Source organism: Chelonia mydas, chromosome 5 (genome assembly GCF_015237465.2).
Source record: "Chelonia mydas isolate rCheMyd1 chromosome 5, rCheMyd1.pri.v2, whole genome shotgun sequence".
NCBI lineage: Eukaryota > Metazoa > Chordata > Testudines > Cheloniidae > Chelonia > Chelonia mydas.
The window spans coordinates 125598725-125621279 of NC_051245.2; the positions used below are offsets into that span (position 1 = coordinate 125598725).

Below are 22555 nucleotides of genomic sequence, written 5' to 3' on the forward strand. Positions count from 1 at the left end.
CGTGTTGATCTAGAGAGTGGAAATAAGTGGCATGGTACTGCTGTGTAGTGCTCTTAAACAAAATGTTATGTGTCATGGCAAAGGGCTCGCTTTTAAAACTAGAATGAGACCAGCAGTCTCTTTAGAGACTACAGAGCACAGTTATAGCATTGAGTATGTTTAAGTGCGTCTCTGTTGGCTTCCCTAGAGTTAGACTAAATATAGCCCTTGAACGCACTCCTCACACCTGCATTTTCCTCACATTTCACTCATGAATGGAAGGAGCGTCTAACTCCAGGGAAAAGGATGACAGAGGAATGACAGCGAGAGCTACTGAGAAAGGGGAAGGTTCTGCCATTGAAATGGGGTTGGAGGGTCACACAAAATGGCCAAAACAAGAAAGGAAAAAAGCATTCAGGACCAGAAGCTGAGCTTCCTTATCCTGCCCATCACCTGGCCTGTGGGATGGGGCATGAGAAAGGAGGGAGAAGCAGCTATTGAATGAGCCGAAACTGCCGTGGCCTAGCTCTTCAGCTTGAGCGTTGGAGAAGCCACGCTGCCAAAGCCAAGTGTCAGAACTTCTGGCTGCAATTCAGCGCCACATGTTAAACGGACTTCTGGTCTAGCCCTATCTTACGTATATTTTTTTACAGATACTGCACAAATAGGTGTGACATATACTAATGTGTCTGATTGGCAGTGTGCTGTATTTTAAATCGCCATTTGATATTATGGGGAATAAAAATTCATAGAAATTAATATAAAAATAACGTAGCCCAACTCTGCATAATAGCCTAGACATCTATTTGCTGTCATTAGAAACCACAGAGTTACAAATTAAAGTTATGGCCTGAAATGTATACAAATAGCGGGGGTACTCTGACAACATAATGAAATGCATGGTTTTAAGAAGTTCTCCTTCAGCCATTAGACCACATTCTGATCCCAGATACACCAGCATAAAACTTGCAGATTCAGACCCAGTTCAGAACCGTCCCATTTCTCCCACTCCCATCCATATCTCAGGCTTCCCTTCTTGCATCTTTTTCCCTCCTTTGTCTCTTTCCCTCCCATTTCTCCCCCCTGCCCTGCACCCAGTCTGACAGTTACATTACAAACATGATGTGCTTGGCCTGAACTTTAGGGTTTAAGCTTGAGATAGCTAAGTTCCAGAAAGTCAGATTTGCCTCACAGTTAAAACTAGTGTAGCTATAAGATTTCTAATGAAAGCACTTCCCTTTTCTTAAATCACTTCAAGTATTTTCACTAGCTACAGCAAATCTGAGTTTAATGGTCACACTTCTTCCTGCATCTTTAAGGGCAGAAATACTAGACTTTTTTTAATATGGATGATTCCGTGGTAGCTTTGAGGGAGGTTTTGCTAAGGAATAATGAAACTGAGGGCAACACGTTTGTTATGGCTCATGGGCATGTGGGAAGGAGGTGCTACATCATCCCAGCTGATGCTCATAACAAGTGTGTAGCAAACAGCGGGGTTGCCTAAAAGCCCATTGAAACAAGAGCATGCCTTTAGTAGTGATATGATAAGGAAAAAGGCCTAACAAGCTAGAGTTTAAAAGATAGCACTGTGATGTGGCCCTGGAACCAGACCACAAGTGGTTTCTTGGAGACTGCTATCCTGTACCCATAAACCAGCACATTCCAGGGAGGCAGCTAGCCTTTTCTGCTCAGACTTGCAAATACACCAGACCAGTGGTACGTAAGTTTGATGCGTGTAAGTTACTACAGTACAGTGGAGAAGTAAATCACAACCTATTTTACAGTCCAACATCTGCATTTTGAATGGCAGTTCAGGTGGTAACTGGGTGCACTCCTTATCCTTCTCATCTGGTCCTTGGCCATACCCCTGTTTGCGCTGTTTGCAGACGTGATGCGGCGGTCCAGCACTGCACACCTTCTCATGGGAGCATGTCCTGTAGGCAGATGGCTCCTGCGCAGCAAGTGAGGTGTGTGCCTACTTTTAAGTGACTGCACCCTGCTTCCCTTTGTGCAGAGGGAAATACATGGGCCTTTGAAACTAAACAGCAGAGCCATCTGCCACAAGCTTTCTATCTCTGGCAAACTGCACAGCACCATGAATGCTATAGAACAGCAATTCGTGCATCTTTTTGCAATCCTTCCCAAAGTAGTCCCCTCTTTTCAGAGAGTCAATCACTGAGGGGTTGCAGCAAGCCAGAAGAACAGTGATTTTTAGCTCGCTGTAATCTTTCAATATTTCCTTTAATGTGATTATACCAGCTGTGTCCAGAAAAGTGACTGAGGAACAGTCTATGATGATGGTCTGGAAATCTACTTGTTTAGGAACCAGGTGTAAGGCTGTATCTGCCTGATCCAATCCCTTAACAGTTGTGCCTCTATTTCCCTCTTTCAAATGCTCTTTTTGCTTCTTCTCATTCTTTTTCCTTTTAGCAGCTTCCAGAGTAGGATCTAACCCAGTCATTCTGTAGAGAGACTTCAGAAAAAAGTCTTTATTTGCATAGTAAAGTGGTGCCTCAAAACGGAATATTTTGGCATTTGGAACAGGACAGAGACTTTCATATTCCCAGTCGTCTTCATAGAAGGCAGTGCTCTGGATCTGACCAAGCAGGGCAGTTCGGGGTCGCTGCGTACGAACAACGATGCACAGGATGGAAAAGAGGACCCCAATCAAAAGCCCCATTTCTGTGCTGATCAGGGCAGATGAGAACACAGTAACACACCAAACCAGAGTGTCCACCTTGTTCATGTGATATCGCTGGGGCACGTCTCTAAACTTCCGAAGGGCTCCTCGAAGACTGACGATGATGATGCAAGCCAAAACACATTTTTGCAAAGAATAAAACAGCGGGGCGAGGAAGAGCAGCACCAGCAACACTACCACTGCGCTGATAACACTAGAGACCTGCGTCTGGCAGCCTGTAGAAGATTTCACAAGCGTTTTTGCAAGAGCTGCACTGGTTGCAAAACAATGGAAAAAGGATGGGATAATGTTACAGAATCCTATGGCAAACATTTCCTGATTGGCTCTAACCGTGTAGGCATATTTCTTTGCAAACATTTCTGAGAGGGAGATTGTAAATGCAAAGCCAACTATGGCAAGAGGAACAGCATCTAGCGCCACACGATGCATCAGGTTAAAATTTGGCATCTGAGGGGGAATAAATCCAGTTGGAATTGCCCCCGAAACACTGGATGCATAAACTTCATTCAGTTTCCCATAGTGGGAAACCAGCGTTGCCACAACAATAACCACCAGCTCTGTGGGCAGTGGGATTTTCAGCTTATGCTTGTACCGATCTCCCAGTTCTTTCGCAGCGACTAGCACAGCAATGCAAACCACACTCGTGATTACATCGCACAGGTTAGCCTGAGAAATGTTTTGAAAAATATTAATCCAGGTCGTTAAGAAGATCCCATGCCCTTGGCTGCGTGGGATTTTTATTCCAATAAGGTACTTAACTTGGGCTGTTAAAATGGTTAAAGAAGCACCAGTTGCAAATCCATCCAGCACAGACTCTGAAAGATATATAGAGACAAAGCCTAGACGAAAGACTCCCATCAGAACCTGAAAGAAAAGCAAGAGGGTGAGAACTAAAGGGTGCTACAAAAAACGGAGCAAGCATCAGTTGCAGACAAATCCTTGAAAGTTATAATTCTTAAAAGGGCTGGTAACTTGTTATTTCAGGCCTGCTTTTACAATTGATGGATTTGTTTTGCTACACCATGAGCTCTAGAGATAAATGAGAAGGTTTTTGAAGTGGACTAACTGGAACAGGTCCCCCTGCATCAATTCCAATTAACTCCACATTAAAGTGAGCTGCCACCTGACTGCATTGATGCTTGTGTAAGTCAGTGGAGAATTTAGTCCAGAGTGCTTTTATTGTACTCAGAGCTGAATTTTCATTTCACCTCCGCTAAAGGGAGTAGAAAAACTCGGGGCCCTCCTTGGCATCCCTTTGTCAGCAGAACTCCCAGTGAGGACAATGGAGATTTCTGCTTCAGTATTAAGGGAAAATATGGCTCCTTTTTTGTTTTTTAACTAACAAGCTCATTTCTTGAGTTCAGGCCTGTTTCAGACTGAAGTGGGATTGCTTTACAACCTGGGCACCGTGCCTTACATATTCAGCAGACAGTAATGACTTTGGGTGCCTCAGGGCTTGGGTGGCCATTTTGAGATGCAGTAAAGAAGCCTGACTTGCAAAAAGGGCTAAGCATCTTCCCTTGGCAAATCAAAGCCCTTTAAGGGACCTGCACGGGGCATCTGAGATAACTTTCTATCCATACCCCATCAGCATAGCAGCTGAGCACCCCACACTCTTCAGTGCATTTATCTTCAGCAGGCCACTGAGGTAATGGTGTTAACCTCATTTTGCAGATGGAGGACTGGGATACAGAGAGACGAAGCGACTTGACCAAGGTCACACACACAGAGTCTGTGGCAGAGGAGGGATTTGAATCCAGGTCTCTCAAGTTCTAGGCTAGTGCCCTAACCCAGTGTTTCCCAAACCAATGAGTTGCGGGATGGGTCTAGATGGGTTGCCTGTTATTGCTCCCCCATGCATGCCCATGGGTGGGGAGAAGTTTGCCTTGGGCCCCCCATTTGAGAGGGTCCCCAAACCAAGTGGCATTGTGACCTGGTGCATGGGGCTACAGTCCCACTCAGGTTTGGCCCGGCTGCCCCTCTGTCATGATGAAGGGGCAACTGGGCCAAACCTGAGTGGCGCTGTGACCCCATGCACCAGGACGCAATGTCTGGAGCAGGTAACCAGCTAAGTCCAGCGCCATGGGCCAGAAGCCACTGCTGCAGGATGAGGCTCACTCTCCAACTCCTAGCCATCTGGGGCTGCTGGGAGGGGGAAAGGTTGGGACAGCAAGAGCAAGGGGGTTGTGGGGTACCAAGCAGGGGGCTGGGAATGGGAGCGGGGAGCAGCTCTCCTCACCTTGATGCTGGGGAAGACTGGGATTGTGTGGCCCCAGCCACATGAAGGATCATGAAGTGAAGTTGTTAGAGCTGCTACACTGTGTCTGTGTTACCTGGAAATTCCCCCATGACCAAATCTGAGTGTCAGGCCTCTTTGTGCCCACAGGGCAGCATAAAGGGGCCACAATGCAATGGAGAATTGCACCCAGTGTAAGTAGTACTTCCACTGCAGCCAAGAGGAATTTTACCTGTGTTGGGTCCTGATTGTGTTCCAAGTAAGAGGCTAATAAAATCTATTTTAAAAGTGTTTGATAAATAAACTTTATAATGTGCTGCCAGGATTCTCGGTGGAAGATAAATTTCAGTTACCATCTGACTAAGCTGATGTGTTAAAATTCCTTACAGTGGAAGTCAAAAGCATGCAAATGCACTCTAAGAACTTCATATCCTCACCCTAGGTGAGGCCAGCAACTTACCTGATAAACTCCAGCCAGAAAAGTCAAGGCTGTAGCAATTCCAATAGCATAGCACTCTCTCCCACACTCAGCGTTCAACCCCCCAAGAGTAAGATTGAAGGTGGTTACATTAGAATTGTTGCTGTTCCATTCGTAACTGTTGCTGATGGCATCATCATCATCATTCAGGTCAAATCCTGCCAAGAGTAGCTCTCTGTCCACAACTTGCCCTACCATTAAACTTAATAGGCTGAAAATGCCAACAGACACATGTCGAGAGGTGCCCATCAGGAAATAAATGATGTTGGCAAAAAATGATGTGTAAAGGCTATAAATAGGCTTCAAACCAGCGAGCAGAGAATACGCTATGGCTTGGGGTACCAAAATGATCCCAATCACCACCCCGGACATAACATCCCCGCATATGTATTCTCTGCAGTGGTACTTGGGAAGCCATCGTAACACAGGAAAGAAGTCCATGACTATGTTCTTCAGTCTCTTAGTGGTGCAGGAACAGCTCTTCCTCAGTTTGGCCTTGATGATCTGTCTCCTGCTTAACTGGATGTGAACTTTTCTTTCCATTGGAAATGACAGAGAGGGGCCAATATCCATCTTGATAGCCTCTGTTTGGCTTTCCATTTTCTGTGCATTGACTTAATACATCAGTTCCTAAGATGTAAAGAAAGTGCTAGTTAGGTTCCATTTCAGCATGTTGTTGATGACAGGATTTGTGCATTACAGTCCAAGAGGCCAAAAGTTGAGTATTTCAGCACAAATATTTCTAACTCTAAATATTCACTATGGAAGTTCATTGCTTACAATTCATTATGCTTTTAATAAAGTCTAATTCAATCAGCAACTATAAACATTACCATACGAGTTATTGAATGATCAACCACACGAGACTAGTTAAGAAAACTGAAAAACAAAGCTTGTAACGAACGAACAGCTTAAAGTTATCTGGCAAATATTTAACAATAAATTCACATGAATTAGCTTTGGTCCATTAAGCAAAAACAGAGCTGAATTAATAACCCTTTTTGATAACAAACAATTCAGTATGCTCGTCTGAATAATGCAGCACAGTACATGCCTCACCCCAGAAAAGCCACTTAGTTGAATGCTATAATTCAGTATAAACTTACAACTTGATATGCTGAATGCTCCCAATGCAGTGGGAGGGGCATTCAGTTCTTAAGAAAGCATTTGACCCTTGTTTTGGAAACAACACACCTTGTGGTGATCCATAACTTCCAGATGTTCTCTGTCTACAGCAAGAAGGTTCAGTTAACAAAGCATTAAACTTAGCAGTAGAGCGATAGAGTGCTCACGAGCCTGCAGTGTCAGGGTGTGAGTTCTGAAGTCTAAACTTTTTAAGTTTAGAATCTGTAGTCTCCCCAGCCTCGGCTATGCTGGGAAGTGCAGATATCAAGACAGATGGACAGTCAAAAAATGGATAAGGAGGGCGGAAAATACCAAGCAGTTTATGCCAAGTTCCATCCCAGTCTGAGCCAAGCTATGTGTGCAGAATAATGGCAAATCCTGTCCTCTTCTGCATACATTTGCAAGGGGTAGTAAGGAATACCGAGAGAATCATAGGAAAAGCAATATATATCTGTGTATGCAGATGGTGCTTTTTATGTGTACTATCTATTGGCCTCAAGAATAGGTTGTTCATAAGTCTGCAGGTTCAGTAGTGTTGCTGCGCAGTGCAAATGATTTCTAGCTCTTCACCAGCATCACAAGACGCAGGCTAAGATCTCTGCAGGACTTCAGGGCTTGCTGATGTTCTAACTAGGGCTGTCAAACGATTAAAAAAAAATCAAATTAATCACAAGATTTTAAAAAATAGTTATTCTTAATTACAGTTTTAATTTCACTGTTAAACAATAATAGAAAACCAATTGACATTTATTATAAATATTTTTGGATGTTTTTCTACATTTTCAAATATATTGATTTCAATTACAACACAGAATACAAAGAGTACACTTCTCTCTTTATATTATTTTTATTACAAATATTTGCACTGTAATAAAGATAAACAAAAGAAATAGCATCTTTCAATTCACCTCTGTGATGGGATGCGACTCACCACGCTGGTGCCTCCTGCTGAGTGTCATGGGAATTAGCTCTACTCACCAGTGCGCCTTCTTCTGGTGGTGCCTCGCCACCATCACGTCTGCTCTAGGACCCATGTCACTCCTAGGACCGCGGCATCCTCTTCGGTGACAGACCTCCAGCTGTGCCAACTCTGTGCTCTCCCCTTCCAGGGGAATGTTGCAGTCCGACAGTCCAGCCACTTCCTCAGTGGCGAGTGGGGGGGACCCGTGCCCGCCCACTACTCCGGGTCCCGGCCCAGGGACCCTGTAGATGGCCGCTGCTTGCAGAGCCCCCTCCCACTCCTCTGTAGATCTCCCTGGGCCACTTCCCTGCAGCCCCAGCACCCTCTTTGCTCATGCCTCAGAGCCTCAGCCTACAAATCCCTGCAACCAGCCAGGAGCTGCCTTTACTCCCTGGGTCTCTGCTTGCAGCCCTGCTCTGTTCGGGGTGCTTGCTGCCTTCAGCCTGCAAGGCAGCCAGTCCTCTCTCCTCAAGCTCCACGGAGTGACTGAAACTGCTCTGTTCCGCAGCCCATCTTATATGGGCCAGCCCGGCACTGATTGCTACTCCTTGTAGCCCCTCTCTAATTGCCTGCTTCCTGTGCAGCCTCCCTAGGGCTCTATAAACCCCTTATGGACCAGTGTGGGGCAGATGCCCCCATCACAACCTCATACAAGTACTGTAGTGCAATATCTTTATCCTGTAAGTGCAACTTAAAAATGTAGAATTTTTTTTTAACATAACTGCAATAAAACTTCAGAGCCTACAAGTCAAAGCATGAAGGGGCATACAAATGTTTAGCTTGTGTGGCATATAAATACCTTGTAACATTGGGTACAACAGTGCCATGCGAACACCTGTTCTCACTTTCAGGTGACATTTAAATAAGAAGTGGGCAGCATTATCTCCTGCAAATGTAAACAAACTTGTTTTTCTTAGCAATTGGCTGAACAAGAAGTAGGACTATTTTGTTTATCTTTTTTACAGTGCAAATATTTTGTATTCTGTGTTGTAATTGAAATCAATATATTTGAAAATGTAGAAAAACATCCAAAAATATTTATAATAAATTTAAATTGGTATTCTTATATTTTAACAGTATGTTTAAAACTGCAATTAATCACAACTATTTTTTAAATCTAGTTAATTTGTTTTGCATTAATCGCTTGCATTAACTGCGAATAATTGATAGCCCTAGTTCTAACATGTGCATTACCTCTTCAAGGCCATTTCTTGATGGGCCAAACAGGTTATGTTACGCAATTGTCAACTCAGTTCAGTCAGCAAAGCACAATTGGAAAAAAAATCCTCATAACACTTGTTAAAGATGGAAACTAACATGTTTGAAGGCATGATGTCTGGCACTGTTGCAGCCTAGGGAGAGCGTATATTGGTTGTATTGAATAATTGTTAACTTCTACTAATATAACTCTTTAGATCAGGGGTGGGCAAACTTTTTGGCCCGAGGTCCACATCAGGGCTGCAAAACTGTATGGAGGGCCGGGTAGGGAAGGCTGTGCCTCCCCATATAGCCTGCCCCCCCACCCCCTATCTGCCCCCTCCCACTTCCCGCCCCCTGACTGCCCTCCTCAGAATCCCTGACCCATCCAACCCCTCCTGCTCCTTGTCCCCTGACTGCCCCCTCCTGGAACCCCTCACCCCAGCTGCCCCCCCGGGACCCCACCCCCTATCCAACCCCCCCTGCTCCCTGTCCCCTGACTGCCTTGACCCCTGTCCACACCCCCGACCCCTGACAGGCCCCCTGGAACTCCCACACCTATCCAACCCCCCCCCCGCTCCCTGTCCCCTGATTGCTCCGTCCCATCCAACCGTCCCCTGACTGCCCCCCGGATCCCCTGTCCCTTATCCAAACCCCCCACTCCCTGCCCCCTTACCATGCCGCTCAGAGCACCACAACTGGCAGCCGTGCCGCCTGGCCAGAGCCAACCCTGCTGCCGCGCTGCCCGGGAGGAGCATGCAGCCCAGCTGCCCAGAGCGTTGTCGGCAGGGCGAGCTGAGACTGCAGGGCAGGAGGGATTGCCGGGGAGGGGATGGGGGCTAGCCTCCCCGGCCGGGAGCTCAAGGACCGGGCAGGACGGTCCTGTGGGGCCGGATGTGGCCCGCGGCCCGTAGTTTGCCCACCTCTGCTGTAGATGCTTCGGAGTAATCTTTATTTCAGCTGTGCAAGATGATGTAATTTAGCAAAGCCAGTATTTATTTTTGCTTATAGTACTAGCAGTCCTAAATCTGGGCTTCAACATTCTGAGCTGTTTACACTAAGCAAAATGTCCCTGGTCAGAAATTCCTTGAAGTAAACCAGTACAAAGATACATTTGAATGGAAGAATGAGAACAAAATAATACCAGACAATTTCATATTTAAGATCATATGATCAAAGTTTACCAATAAGGAAAGAATGAAACAAACAAAGTAGTTAACTACTTTTCTTTCATACTAATAGCAAAGTTCAGCAAAGTTTTTAAAACAAGGAGGAAAAGGGGTTTTGTATGCTTTCTGATCCGAACGAGTTCTGAAAATGCAAGGATTGTACCCAAAGAGTGCAAGTCCCATTAGAATTCCACTGACTTCTCACAGATCAGTGAGCGCAGGCAGCCAGGCAACAAGAAGCACTGTGGCTTTAATCGCAAATGAGCAGTTATCAAACTGACACTTTTGATAAGCTTACTTTGAGGGACTGAACTGGGATCCGTAAAGTAGACTGAAATGTCAGTGCACTGTTCTTGCTAGTCTTCATCTAAGCTAACAATCCAGCTGTTTACTTTAAAAAGTTACATTTCCAAAAAAACAAAATGGGCAATGATCACCTAAGTGCAGTATGTACAGTTATCAGACTGAAGGATAATTATACTTTTGGTAATTGGTATGGCAGTTGGAAGTTAGCTTAATAGATTCTCATTAATTATCTTGAGTATAGATAGTGACTTGGTATGTTTGTTGGAAAATTGGAGGTGTCGCAATTTGCAAAAAGCAGCAATAATTGAATAAACAATAAACAGTGCCGGTTTAACATAATATCACTAACAATCAGTGGCTTTGTATTTAAATTGGAGGAATGAGGCCATTGTATTGGAAATACACTGTTCAGTATAAAACTGAGGCGTGTGTTGATTAGATCACTTTGTTCAATTTACTTTATTATTGACTATTAGTTACTGTTTATAAAAAATAAAATCTCCCATAATTTTTGCTAGACTGGATACATTTTGAATAGTTGTGTAACATAAATATGCTGGTTGTAATTCACTTGCTGTGATATTTGGAGCTAGTGGTTTCAGTTTGTACTAGGCGTCACTTACATGTTGCATAATCAAAATATCAGTAATCACTTTAAGGATTGAATTATTGTTTGTAGGATGTAACAAACCCAATCCAAATAACAGAGGTGCTAAATCCCCAGCAAAATATTACTCTGATCATGTAACCTATAATAAATGGACTCCCATCTTTGCTATCTGCTCTATAAGTTGCATCTGAAACATAAAGTACTACTCTGTTGATATTGTGTATTATGGCTCAATCCTGCTCCCATTTAAGTCACTGGATATTTTTTCACAGATTTCCCTGGAAGTAAGATCTGCCTTTTTATCCAAGGGAAGCTCCAGGTCTCTTACTTAAAGAGCCATTTTGTAGAGAGGGCACACAGCTGAAGCAACCATTGTTAAAGGCAACGTGTAACTCTGATGCCCTTATAAGTTTCTGCTTACATGCTTAGCATCCAAATGCTGGTGTAAATGCACAGTGAAGCAGTTGACTGCACTAGAGTTGCTCCAGACTTAAACCAATACAGAAAAGATCAGACTATGGTATACTGTATTTCCTGGTTGAATATTCTAACCAAGATATTTGGACCCTGCTGCAGCATTAATCCCAAGCATTTAAAATTGTCAAGTCCAAAATTACAATTACCTAAAAAAACATTAGATTTGAATATAAACAATATTTATACAAATATACATTAGCATTAATGGTTATTAATAGATGTGTAATCTATTATACATATAATTAACAATGATAAATAACTTGGGTTCTAATTTTTAAAACTTTTCTCCGTAGTCAGGAGGGCAAGAAACTTAGTTTTTAAAATAAAAATTAAGATTCTCATGATTCCAGGAGCAGTGACTTTAAGGAAGGCTCCAAATACCATGAGAATTGGAGATACTGCTGCTGTTTTACCCTTACATTGTTCATTTCTCCTTTTAATTGCAGTGACTAGGCTAGTTTATGTTGTGGGATAAGGGAATGGCTAGGAACTTAGGTAGCAAGACAAGACCATTCAGGCCGACAAGCCGGCTCACCTTCTAAGTGGCCTCAATCTGACCTTCCTTCCTGTCTCTTTACCAAGCCACTGAATTGACAAAAACACTTTGGAAAAGGGGAGACATTCACTAGGCCACGTTCAGCTGGGTTTCCACTGACTGAAATCCTGACAGACAATCCTTGTGATGGAAAGTCTACTGGGAAGAGGCTGGGGGGACTGTGGCTGTGCAAAGCAACCACAATCTCCTCTCTGTGTTATGGTTGTGCTGATAGGCAGACAATTTACACCTCTCTGCATCAGCCTCTGCATTCGGTCTACAGCATCCTTATTGTGATTTGGTGATTGTAGTGGACGGGAATAGGGTAGAATCCATTAACTGTAAATACTTTGAGCCCTCTAGTGGTGGCCACTGTGTTCTGTTTTAGGAGCTGCCAGAAACTAGCCAGAGCAGCAGTGTGTAGCTAGACCTGGCATATTTGAGTATAGTTAGTAAATGCTGTGATTTGGGACCCAAACTATGAGCATGTGGTTTCTTCATATTTTTGTTCTGTAAAGAGCAAGAGACATAACAGCGATCCTCGCTCCAGTTCGGCAAAGCACATAAGCAGGTCCTTAATTTTAAGCACGTTTAAGTGCTTTGCTGAATCGTGGTTATTAGTTGTTCTATCACATGAACTATCTGTCAGCTTTGCTATCTCGCTGTTACACCGCTCCTCTGTTCTTGACAAGGTTTTGAAAGCATCTGTCAGAAATAACATCTCTTAAATTAATGACCTTATGTACCTTGCAAACAGTATTATGTGGTCAGCTGCAGGCCCTCAGGATCTAAATGCACTTGGTACTAGAACTGAGTAAAACTTCTGTGACCAAACCCATTTGTCAGAACATTGACAGAGCAAAGTTTTGAATGAGCACAGGCAGAGATTTGAATGAACCTGTGCTGACTTGGTTTTTTTGTTGGAAACCATACGTTCTCTTGTTTTTTCTTCCTATTCAAGCAAAAACCTGGTAGCTTCAGTGAATTTCACTTTGAGCTTCAGGATAATTTGAATTTTAAGTCAAAGTGAAACTCATAGGTCATAAGCCTACATGGACCAAGGTTGGTATAAATCCCCTACAAACTAAAACAACAAATTATTAATCCAGAGTCATTTTCAGAGTAAAGCGAGAAGAGTAAAGCGAGATTGCCGTGATCTATGTTTCATTCTAATTAAAATGTTTACAAGTAAAACAGTTTTGCTTTTTACTAGTGCAGACTCTAAAAACGTAGCTGTCATAAATATAAAGGGAAGGGTAAACCCCTTTAAAATCCCTCCTGGCCAGAGGAAAAATCCTCTTACCTGTAAAGGGTTAAGAAGCTAAGGTAACCTCGCTGGCACCTGACCAAAATGACCAATGAGGAGACAAGATACTTTCAAAAGCTGGAGGAGGGAGAAAAACAAAGGGTCTGTGTCTGTCTGTATGATGCTTTGGCCGGGGACAGAACAGGAATGGAGTCTTAGAACTTAGTAAGTAATCTAGCTAGGTATGTGTTAGATTATGATTTCTTTAAATGGCTGAGAAAATAGCTGTGCTGAATAGAATGAATATTCCTGTCTGTGTGTCTTTTTTGTAACTTAAGGTTTTGCCTAGAGGGATTCTCTATGTTTTGAATCTAATTACCCTGTAAGGTATCTACCATCCTGATTTTACAGAGGTGATTCCTTTACTTCTATGAAAAGTCTTCTTGTAAGAAAACTGAATGCTTTTTCATTGTTCTAAGATCCAAGGGTTTGGGTCTGTGGTCACCTATGCAAATTGGTGAGGATTTTTACCAAACCTTCCCCAGGAAGTGGGGTGCAAGGGTTGGGAGGATTTTGGGGGGAAAGATGTGTCCAAACTACGTTTCCCAGTAAACCCAGATAAAATTTGGTGGTGGCAGTGGAAATCAAAGGGTAAAATAATTTTGTACCTTGGGGAAGTTTTAACCTAAGCTGGTAAAAGTAAGCTTAGGAGGTTTTCATGCAGGTCCCCACATCTGTACCCTAGAGTTCAGAGTGGGGAAGGAACCTTGACAGTAGCCTAGGATGTGGAAGTCAAGTTGAATCTTTCTGGCACACACATCATCACCAGGAGCCATGACTCAGCTGATGTTTTACTAAAAGTGTAGTTAGTCTAGTTGAAGCGTACATTTCAGGGTGCAGATTCTGCATTGGTAGTTCCTTAACAACTACAGGGATGATGGGAGAGCCAGAAAAGAATCCGGTTATCTCTCCCGTTAGCTGTTCTGGTTATTTTCTCATGCCCATCACCATGGTATTCATAGATTTTTAAGGCCAGAAGGAACCTTTGTGATCACCTAGTCTGATCTTCTGTATAACACAGACCAGAGACAGGACTTGCCTGAATTAATTCCTGTTTGATTAGAGCATATATTTTAGAGAAACATCCAATCTTGATTTAAACATTTCTAGTGAGGGAGAATTCTCACTGGAGAAGTTGCACCTTATTTCCAATCTGAATTTCTATTTCTATCTGAGCTCCCTGTGGAAGTGCTGTGACTAACCAGGATGGTTCTGCAATACTAAAAAGAGGCAGACAGTTATTACAGAAAGCTCCCAGGAATCACCTGTCAAAAGTTTGCCATGCAACTGAAGGCAAGGTTGGGATGCCTTCTCTGCTTTGGATAGCCAGTCCTCTCAGGATACTGCTTAAACCAACCCGGCCAAAGAGGTCTCTATTGTGCTCATAAAAACATTCCTAAGAGCAAAAGACCACATTGTCCCAAATATTAGGTATTTTAAAAAAAATCCCAGAGGTTGACACCCTTATAGGGTCTTCATACCCAGTCTCAGAAACTAAACAATATGCTGTGGATAGTTTCCTAGTAAGCACTCGTATTAGGTGTTTGTTTGCATAGTTGTGCTGCCTCCTTAAAGAGTTGTGGAGAAAACAAAGTAGATTTTCCATTATTACCCCTCTTCTCATTGAAAACAGGTACTCCAAAAATGACCATGAGGAATATTTTAAAGGAGATCTTATAAATAGTGAATGAGTACTTGTGGCACCTTAGAAACTAACAAATTTATTTGAGCATAAGCTTTCATGAGCTACAGCTCACTTCATCGGATGCATAAATAGTGTCAGCACATCACTGAATCAAACACCCAGCTTTAATGTGACACATTTGAGAGTCAACTGAGTCTATTGCAGTGATAGTCAGACCTCAGTGGTCCAGGAGCCAAATCAGAGATCACCATTCCCCAAAAGAGCCACGGTGGTATGAATTCATTGTTTCATTTACTACGGTACTATTCATGTTTAAACAGTATGATGGGAAATATTTAGTTATATATATATATATATATTCTTACAGCAAATAAATTAATAACTTACTTAATTCGTTAATAACATAGTAAAAGCATCCTGACTGATTAATAATTAAATCACACAGTGTTTTAAATCATGTGCTGCAAAGAGCCTCAGGAGACGCATGAAAGAGCCACTTGTGGCTCATGAGCCACCGTGTGAATATCACTGGTCTATTGCTACAGGCTACTTTTAAACAATATCTACCAGCCAATGCCACAATTCAAGGACTGGGTTTTGCGGTGCAGATGGCTTATCTATAGATCCCAGCGCATTGACAATATTTTACCATGACTGTTGCCCAGTTTCCAGCCATGCTTTATTGACGAGTATAAGGAACATTTATGTATCATATAAAGTTACCCACATGAATGGCCTCTTTTTCAAAAGTAACAAAACCCCCTGCTTCCATAGAAGTTGATGGGAGCAGAACTGCTGCCTTGAAACATTTCATTCAGAAAAAATTAACTCTTACCTGAATCGTACCATGAGGAGCATTTTCAGTGCGCTGCTTAAAACTTGTACCTATCTGAACGAAAAGTCTTCAGTAAAGCTTTACTCTATGTGCCTAGTGATTAAATGTCGTAACTATGCGTTCGTGAATCATAAATCTCTCATCATTCAGGCTATAAAGAGTCCTGTATACCTTAGTGAAAGTTTAGGAATAAGTGCTGTGCACTCAAAGCAGCGGAGTTTAAATAATGGCTAAGATTATTGATTAACTGCTGGTGATCTGAGAATTATGCTGAGCATCAGTCAGAATATCGCTGAACTTTGCTCCCTCTTCCTAGTTCAGATTTTTTTCTACTTTGCGCGTCCTTGGCTGAAAGATGGCTTTTGATTTTGTATATTGGATGACTGGGAACGAAACGCTAGGCTAGTCCAAAAGTGGACACATCTTGTTTAGAACATTTAGAAGGGGAGTAGGGATGACTTGCTGATTAAGGTGCAGGATGGGATTCAAGGAGGTCTGGGTTCCATTAGTGGCTTTGCCGTAGACTGCCTGTGTGTGACGTACATTGCCTCAGTCGCCTCATGTATAAAATGAGGATAGTAAGACTTAGACTGCAAGCTCTTTGGGGCAGGGGCTGCCTTTTTGTTCTGTGTGTACAGAGCCTAGCAAAGTGGAGTTCTGGTCCGTGACTGGGCTCCTAGGTGCTACCACAGTTCAAATAATAAGTAAGACTAATTTACTAATGGGAGTGTGTGAACAAGTTTGCCTACTGCTGGTGCCACCTGCTGGTCAGATGGGGGCATGAAAGGCCCTCTCCTTCCTGGGCACCCTCTGATGGCCACTGCTCCAGCCCTGCAGCATTCTATGTCTGTCATGGTCACTCGATTTGTCTGCCCCTTTCGGGGTACATGAAGAATCCAGCAAAGGGGTAGCCCTCTGGGTTAGGCGAGGGGCTGTGGGTTTCCCCTTGGGTTGAGGTCTCATGGTCTAGACCTTTCTGTCTTCTAGGCCTTCCCTCAACCGGATTCCCCACACCAGTGTCATGTGCTGTCATTCCCCAAGGGTGGGCAGGGTAACCCTGGACCCACCCTCTACATAGGATTCCAATCCAGGGCCTGGGGGTAAGCAGCTATGTCCTGCACCCCTAAGCGCTATAATGCTGCCTCCCTGGATCACTTCCTGCCTGTCCCCTCGTTTCCCAGTGGATAAAGTCATTAAATAACTGCACCCAGAGATAAAGGTTTGTCGCAAGTCTCCCCTTCGTTGGTTTGACCAAGCTGCTATCGCAAGGGCTCAGGAGTTCAGAATGTAGGTCCCTTTATCTCCACTGTCTGCCAGTTCCTCTGCTCCCTTTTTAAGCTCCTCCTCCAGCCCTTGCCTGCTGTGCAGGTGTGGGGGACCCAGAGCAGCTCTTTAACCCCTTCCTTACCAGTGTGGGATTTGTACATCCCATCACAGCGAGGTGATATTTGGTTTTTAATGTTTATGCCTTGCAAGAAGGATCTCAGCTGGTAGGTACAAAGCAGTAAGACTAAAAAGCCATCGCATTGCCTAGTCAAAGGTGGTGCCTCCCTCCCTAGGCCTGCAGAATCACTGTGGGATGGAAATAACATTAGTGAGCACTAAATGGGGCCAAGTCCAGCTCTCCTCATATAGCCCAGGTCAAGAAGGGTTTGGGTTTTTTTACGCGAATGAGGATGCAAAGTGGAGATACATGGATTCTGTCTGTACAACCATTCAGCTATTACCAGGCACATGATAATTACTCCTTGTGACATTTCTCATGCTTATTTTCAGTCCAAAAGTTAATGGGCTTTTCGAAGTTGGAATAATACCCTTTCTCCTGCTCTTTTCCTCTAGAACAGGCTTATTAAGGTCAAGCTAGATTTCTCCAACCCCTTGGACTAGCTCACAGTGTAGACCACATGTTAAAAACATTTACTAGGTCATCTTCTTGCCCACTTGCCATCACCGTATTCCTGAGGTAACGACAGCCATTGATTATCTGAATAATAGGAAAGTATTGATACATTAGCTGCTCTTTAATGCTTTTTTGCCAGTTGGAAACTGTAAGCAGGTGGGTTCTCTCACTAGCCCATGCACCAAAGAAGCGTGCTCTCCAGCCACAGGATTTCAGTCCTTTTCTTTAGGCCTTTTGGTTTTATTTCCTCAAAATAAAACTGTTCAACGCAAGACCTCCGCTCTAGGGTTTTATCTGCTTCCGCGGGATGACACTCAGTCAGTGTGGACTAACCTGAAATCCTGTGGCTGGAGATCATGCTTCTTTGGTGCAAGGGCTAATGAGAGAACCCACCTATTATTCCCGGCAGTCTCTTATGAACTGAGTTCTTTCCTTTGCCCTAAGGCTTTCTCAAGGGGCCTGTCTGCTTCCTGCAGCTCTCCGCACAACTGAGCTCTTGCTGGCTGTTATGAGGACCAGGTGATCTTCATGTTATCACTTGGTCCCTAGCCTCACAGCCTCAGTGGAGGCAGCTGATTAGACACAGTTGGGGTTAGGCTCACGTCCCCTTAAAAAGGGCCAGCCATCATGTGACAAACACAGAGGAGAGCCAGCACTGCAGACAGACAGCTCTCTGCAAACCACCCCCAGCCACTCCATGGACTACCAGCTGGAGAAGCCAGATTTTTCAAGTGTCCAGCACCCAGAAACTCCTGTTGTGACACTAAGGCCGGACTCTCAAAAGTGCTTTGGACACAATGTGCTGAGCCCCATTTTGAAAATCTGGCCATGTAAACGTCTAAGTGGAAGCAGATGTCTCTTGAATGTCTGGCCAATAGTACTGTAGTCAGTCGGATCTAGTTTTTCAGCAAGGTGACACAAATTAGAAAAAGCCAGTAAAGAATCCACACAAGTGTTCAGCCTGGAATGTGTGCAATGCAGCAAGCTCTAGCAGCCATCTGAGGCCTTGGCTGATATAGGCTCATCAGCCTCATGCTCTGCTGTTAGAAATCAAATTATCTATGGCTGAGAGCTCAGCTAGGCCATCCTTGAAGTTCTGGCTATCTTAGGAAGCTATGTCCTGCATACATCATATTTTATGCCATCTGATCTGTCCTTCTTGCTGGGCACATTGTTTGTAGAGGAAAGTCGGTACGGCTCAGAGACTGGGCACCACTACTTGAAACCTGGACAAGTTCAAAAGAGTTAATGGCTGTCCTGCTGACTTGGTACAACACTGAGCAAGTTAATTGGCCCTTCTCTATCAGTTTCCCCATATATAAAATGGGAATGCCACCTGTATCACTGGGGTGTTTGGAGGCTCGTCTGTAAAGTCCTTTGAGATCCTTGGATGTACTACCGAAGTTCAGAATATTGACTACTAAAATTTTAGTTTAACGCAGACTTGGCGGTGGGGGAAAAGCTCTTCATCTGGTTTGCATAAGTGGCAAGGAGGGGTTTAGAACTCAGAAAAATTATTCTAGCTAAATGGATTCAAACGTGCGCACAGGGAGCCTCTGTAGCCAACAGCCACCACTCTCCAGCAGTGGTCTGGTTTGGCTTATATAGTAAGATCCTCTGCCACCAGGTGAGTAGTGGAAAGGTACACTGGATGAGTGCTACAGAACTGAGCCTGTGCTGGGTCTCAAGTGTGCACAAGGCATGATCATATAAATATCTTTGCTTCGGTTGATGATATGCCTTTGGGCACAGTCCTTAGGGCACTTCTGCCATGTAGAAGCCATCCTCAGTACCGGGTCAGCTATCTCAAATCCAGTTAGTGTGTACTAACCTGAAACAGAACATTTTCATTTGCAAGTGGAACTTCTCTGAACTGTTTCTAGTAAAACTGCATGGCTCTCTCAAACGTTAATTGTGAATATTGATTTCAGTCTTAAACTGCATATAACCGTATGCTTACATCATCGCTTGACTTATAGTACTGATTTATTGCTGTACCGTACTGATTTATTGCCCGTATGTTCTGAATTATTACTTAGTTTTACTCTGATAAGGGCACTTGTGCAGCTCGGGAGTGGGAGTACTTTGATGGATTTACGTTCTTCACTGTATTCAAATTTCTATTTATAGTAGGTAATTGTCATAAATATAAAGGGAAGGGTAAACACCTTTAAATCCCTCCTGGCCAGAGGAAAAACCCTTTCACCTGTAAAGGGTTAAGAAGCTAAGATAACCTCGCTGGCACCTGACCAAAATGACCAATGAGGAGACAAGATACTTTCAAAGCTGGAGGGGTGGGAAACAAAGGGTTCTCTCTGTCTGTGTGATGCTTTTGCCGGGACCAGAGCAGGAATGCAGGTCAGAACTCCTGTAAAAAGTTAGTAAGCAATCTAGTTAGATATGCATTAGATTCTGTTTTGTTTAAATGGCTGATAAAATAAGTTGTGCTGAATGGAATGTATATTCCTGTTTTTGTGTCTTTTTGTAACTTAAAGTTTTGCCTAGAGGGATTCTCTATGTTTTGAATCTGATTACCCTGTAAGGTATTTACCATCCTGATTTTACAGAGGTGATTCTTTTACTTTTTCTTTAATTAAAATTCTTCTTTTAAGAACCTGATTCCTTTTTCATTGTTCTTAAGATCCAAGGGTTTGGGTCTGTGTTCACCTATGCAAATTGGTGAGGATTTTTATCAAGCCTTCCCCAGGAAAGGGGGTGTAGGGCTTGGGAGGATTTTGTGGGGAAAGACGTTTCCAAGTGGGCTCTTTCCCGGTTATATTTGTTAGATGCTTGGTGGTGGCAGCAATAAGGTCCAGGGACAAAAGGTAAAATAGTTTGTACCTTGGGGAAGTTTTAACCTAAGCTGGTAAAAATAAGCTTAGGGGGGTTTTCATGCAAGTCCCCACATCTGTACCCTAGAGTTCAGAGTGGGGAAGGAACTTTGACAGGAATAAACTTCTCACCATCATGGTAGCCTAAGTTCTTCCCAACTTTTACTAACGATACACATTAAACTCAGCAATACTTTTTCAAGTCCATCAAGGCAGGCCTATTTGACCAATAACTGCTAACCAAATGTACTTATCTGAGGACTGTTTTATTGTGTTATAAGTCATGGGTTCTCAACCCTTTTCTTTGAGGTACCCCCAATGTGCTATAAAAGCTCCAGGGCCCGGGGTGAGGCTGGGGCTTGGGGCTTCAGCCACGGAGTGGGGGCTGGGGGCTCTGGACTTCAACCACCAGGCCAACTGGGGGGCAGCTTCGGGGCTTCAGCCACCGGGCTCAGGACTTCTGCCTCCCAGAGTGCCAGGACTCAGGGCTCCTGGCTTTAGTCCCACATGGCAGCTGACTTGTGGCTTCTGCCCCACTGGGGAACTGGGGCTTGTGGCTCTGGGTTTCAGCCCAGTGGCTCCAGGCTTCAGCCTTGTGAGAACACCGCAGCTCCAGGCTCCGGCCTTCAGTCCCGTGGGGGGCACCAGGGCTCGGCACTCCAGGCTTTCAGCCCTGCAGGGGCACCAGGGTTCAGCCCTACAGGGACGCTGGGGCTCAGAGCTCCGGGCTTTTAGTTCCGTGGCTCCGCTCCCAGCTTCGGGGTGCTCAGGGCTCCAGGCTTCAGCCGCAGGGCCCTGCAGAGCCCTGAAACTGGCTAATGGCCCTCTGGAGGCCGCGGACCTCTAGTTGAGAACCACTGGTATAAATCATATGCCTACAGAGATCAAACCACTAACAGTATTTTCCAAAGGCCTTCATCCAGTTTCCAAAATGGAAGAATACAACGAACATTTAAAAATTAAACGAGTACATTGATTGGAAAAAAAGTTTAACTCAGAACACTAACTCTCACCTGAGGGTTGTTTCAAGCTGAATAGAGTGTTCACTGTATTGACTGTGGTTAGTGTGTATTGCAATAAATGTCAGTGAAGTTTTACCCTGGTTTTATAGTAATATTTTATAACTAGAAAACTTACAGTTAATTGTAACTGAATATTCAAAGTTCTGCTTTTTTGGCTACAAATAATTGTTTAGCTTCAAAAAATATATGCATGTTACATTAAAAACACCATTAAAAAATAAGGTTGCAAAGCCAAGCACTCACGAATAGGAAATGCCAGAATTAAGGTTACCCATAAATTCTTCATTTGTCCTCCAAAACATATATATTGATAGCGTGGACCAGATCAGTCTGTAGCAGAACCAAAAATGGAGCTCTGCACTCCTGGCGCCCAGTCCAGGGTCTCAAACACAAAAGAACATCCCATTTCTTCCTACAATACTGCACCTCATTCACTGTCCATCTTGTGTACTGAATGGAGCAGGGGTCCTGTACAATAAATAGTATGTCATCACGTAGCTGAGGATTGTATTGCATATGCACAAGGAGAGAAAATTAAGATTGCAGGACAACCTTAAATGCAGGAGTTTGTTCCGAAAACATTATGTTCCGAAAACATTATGATTTTCATAAATGCAGGAGTTTGTTCCGAAAACATTATGTTCCGAAAACATTATGATTTCATAATCATGATTCTAAAACAAACTTGGGTTAATTTTCCTTTTAGTTTGATCCTTTAAAGGGAAGCTACCCCACAGAGAACATGTGCATGATGGAGCCTCATTCTTGGAAACAGCTTGACTGTTTTTGCTGAAATATGCCAAAATTCAGCCTGAGGCAAAGGGCAAGCAGGGAAAAGTTCGTCCCAAATGGTTAAAGTTTGGAAAAGTTAGCCATTGAAAACAGTGTAATGATGGAAAGTATTAGATAATCTTGATCATAGACATTCCTGCCTGCTATACTTCAGTATGATCTTGGTATAAGTAATGGCTAAACAGTAACTGTTGGCAACCCCAAAATTATATTGAGCTAAGTCAGAATATTGCTGAATTTAGAATCACTTTCCCAATTTGAATTTGAGCTGTCAGCTGCTTTGGGCGAGGATGGCTTTGGATTTTGAAACTTAAATGAACATGATCAAAATTCTTATATAGTCATCCATGTGCTGTCTGAGACTAACTCAAGACCTCATTCACTAGGGTAGCAGGGTTTGGAAGTGCTGCGGAGGAATCATATCTGGGGAACGGGAAGGGGTGCCAAGCA

General features: G+C 43.6%; 2 protein-coding genes across 9 annotated transcripts in view; one reads left to right on the plus strand and one right to left on the minus strand.

Annotated features, from left to right (window-relative positions):
- The window catches only part of IDUA (alpha-L-iduronidase), a 99419-nt gene that overhangs the window by 6842 nt on the left and 70022 nt on the right, over positions 1-22555 (plus strand). The window lies entirely within an intron of this gene.
- SLC26A1 (solute carrier family 26 member 1) lies at positions 761-15752 on the minus strand. Of its 3 annotated transcripts, none has more exons than XM_037902237.2 (3): positions 15561-15752; positions 5377-6024; positions 761-3544 (listed from the first exon to the last, which is right to left on the minus strand). In XM_037902237.2, exons 2-3 carry the CDS (start codon positions 5992-5994, stop codon positions 2018-2020), a joined length of 2145 nt encoding a protein of 714 aa, XP_037758165.1. In that variant the 5' UTR covers positions 5995-6024; positions 15561-15752; the 3' UTR covers positions 761-2017. The 3 variants fall into 3 exon arrangements, with proteins under 3 accessions (XP_037758165.1, XP_007056910.1, XP_037758164.1); XM_007056848.3 differs by lacking the exon at positions 15561-15752 and adding an exon at positions 6589-6816; XM_037902236.2 differs by lacking the exon at positions 15561-15752 and adding an exon at positions 6501-6815.

Coding starts and splice junctions, on each gene's coding strand:
- SLC26A1 (XM_037902237.2), bottom strand. CDS start 5,994: ATGGAAAGCCAAACAGAGGCTATCAAGATGGATATTGGCCCCTCTCTG. Junction 3,545..5,376: donor TTCTGGCTGGAGTTTATCAG/GTAAGTTGCTGG, acceptor CTTTTCTTTCAG/GTTCTGATGGGAGTCTTTCG.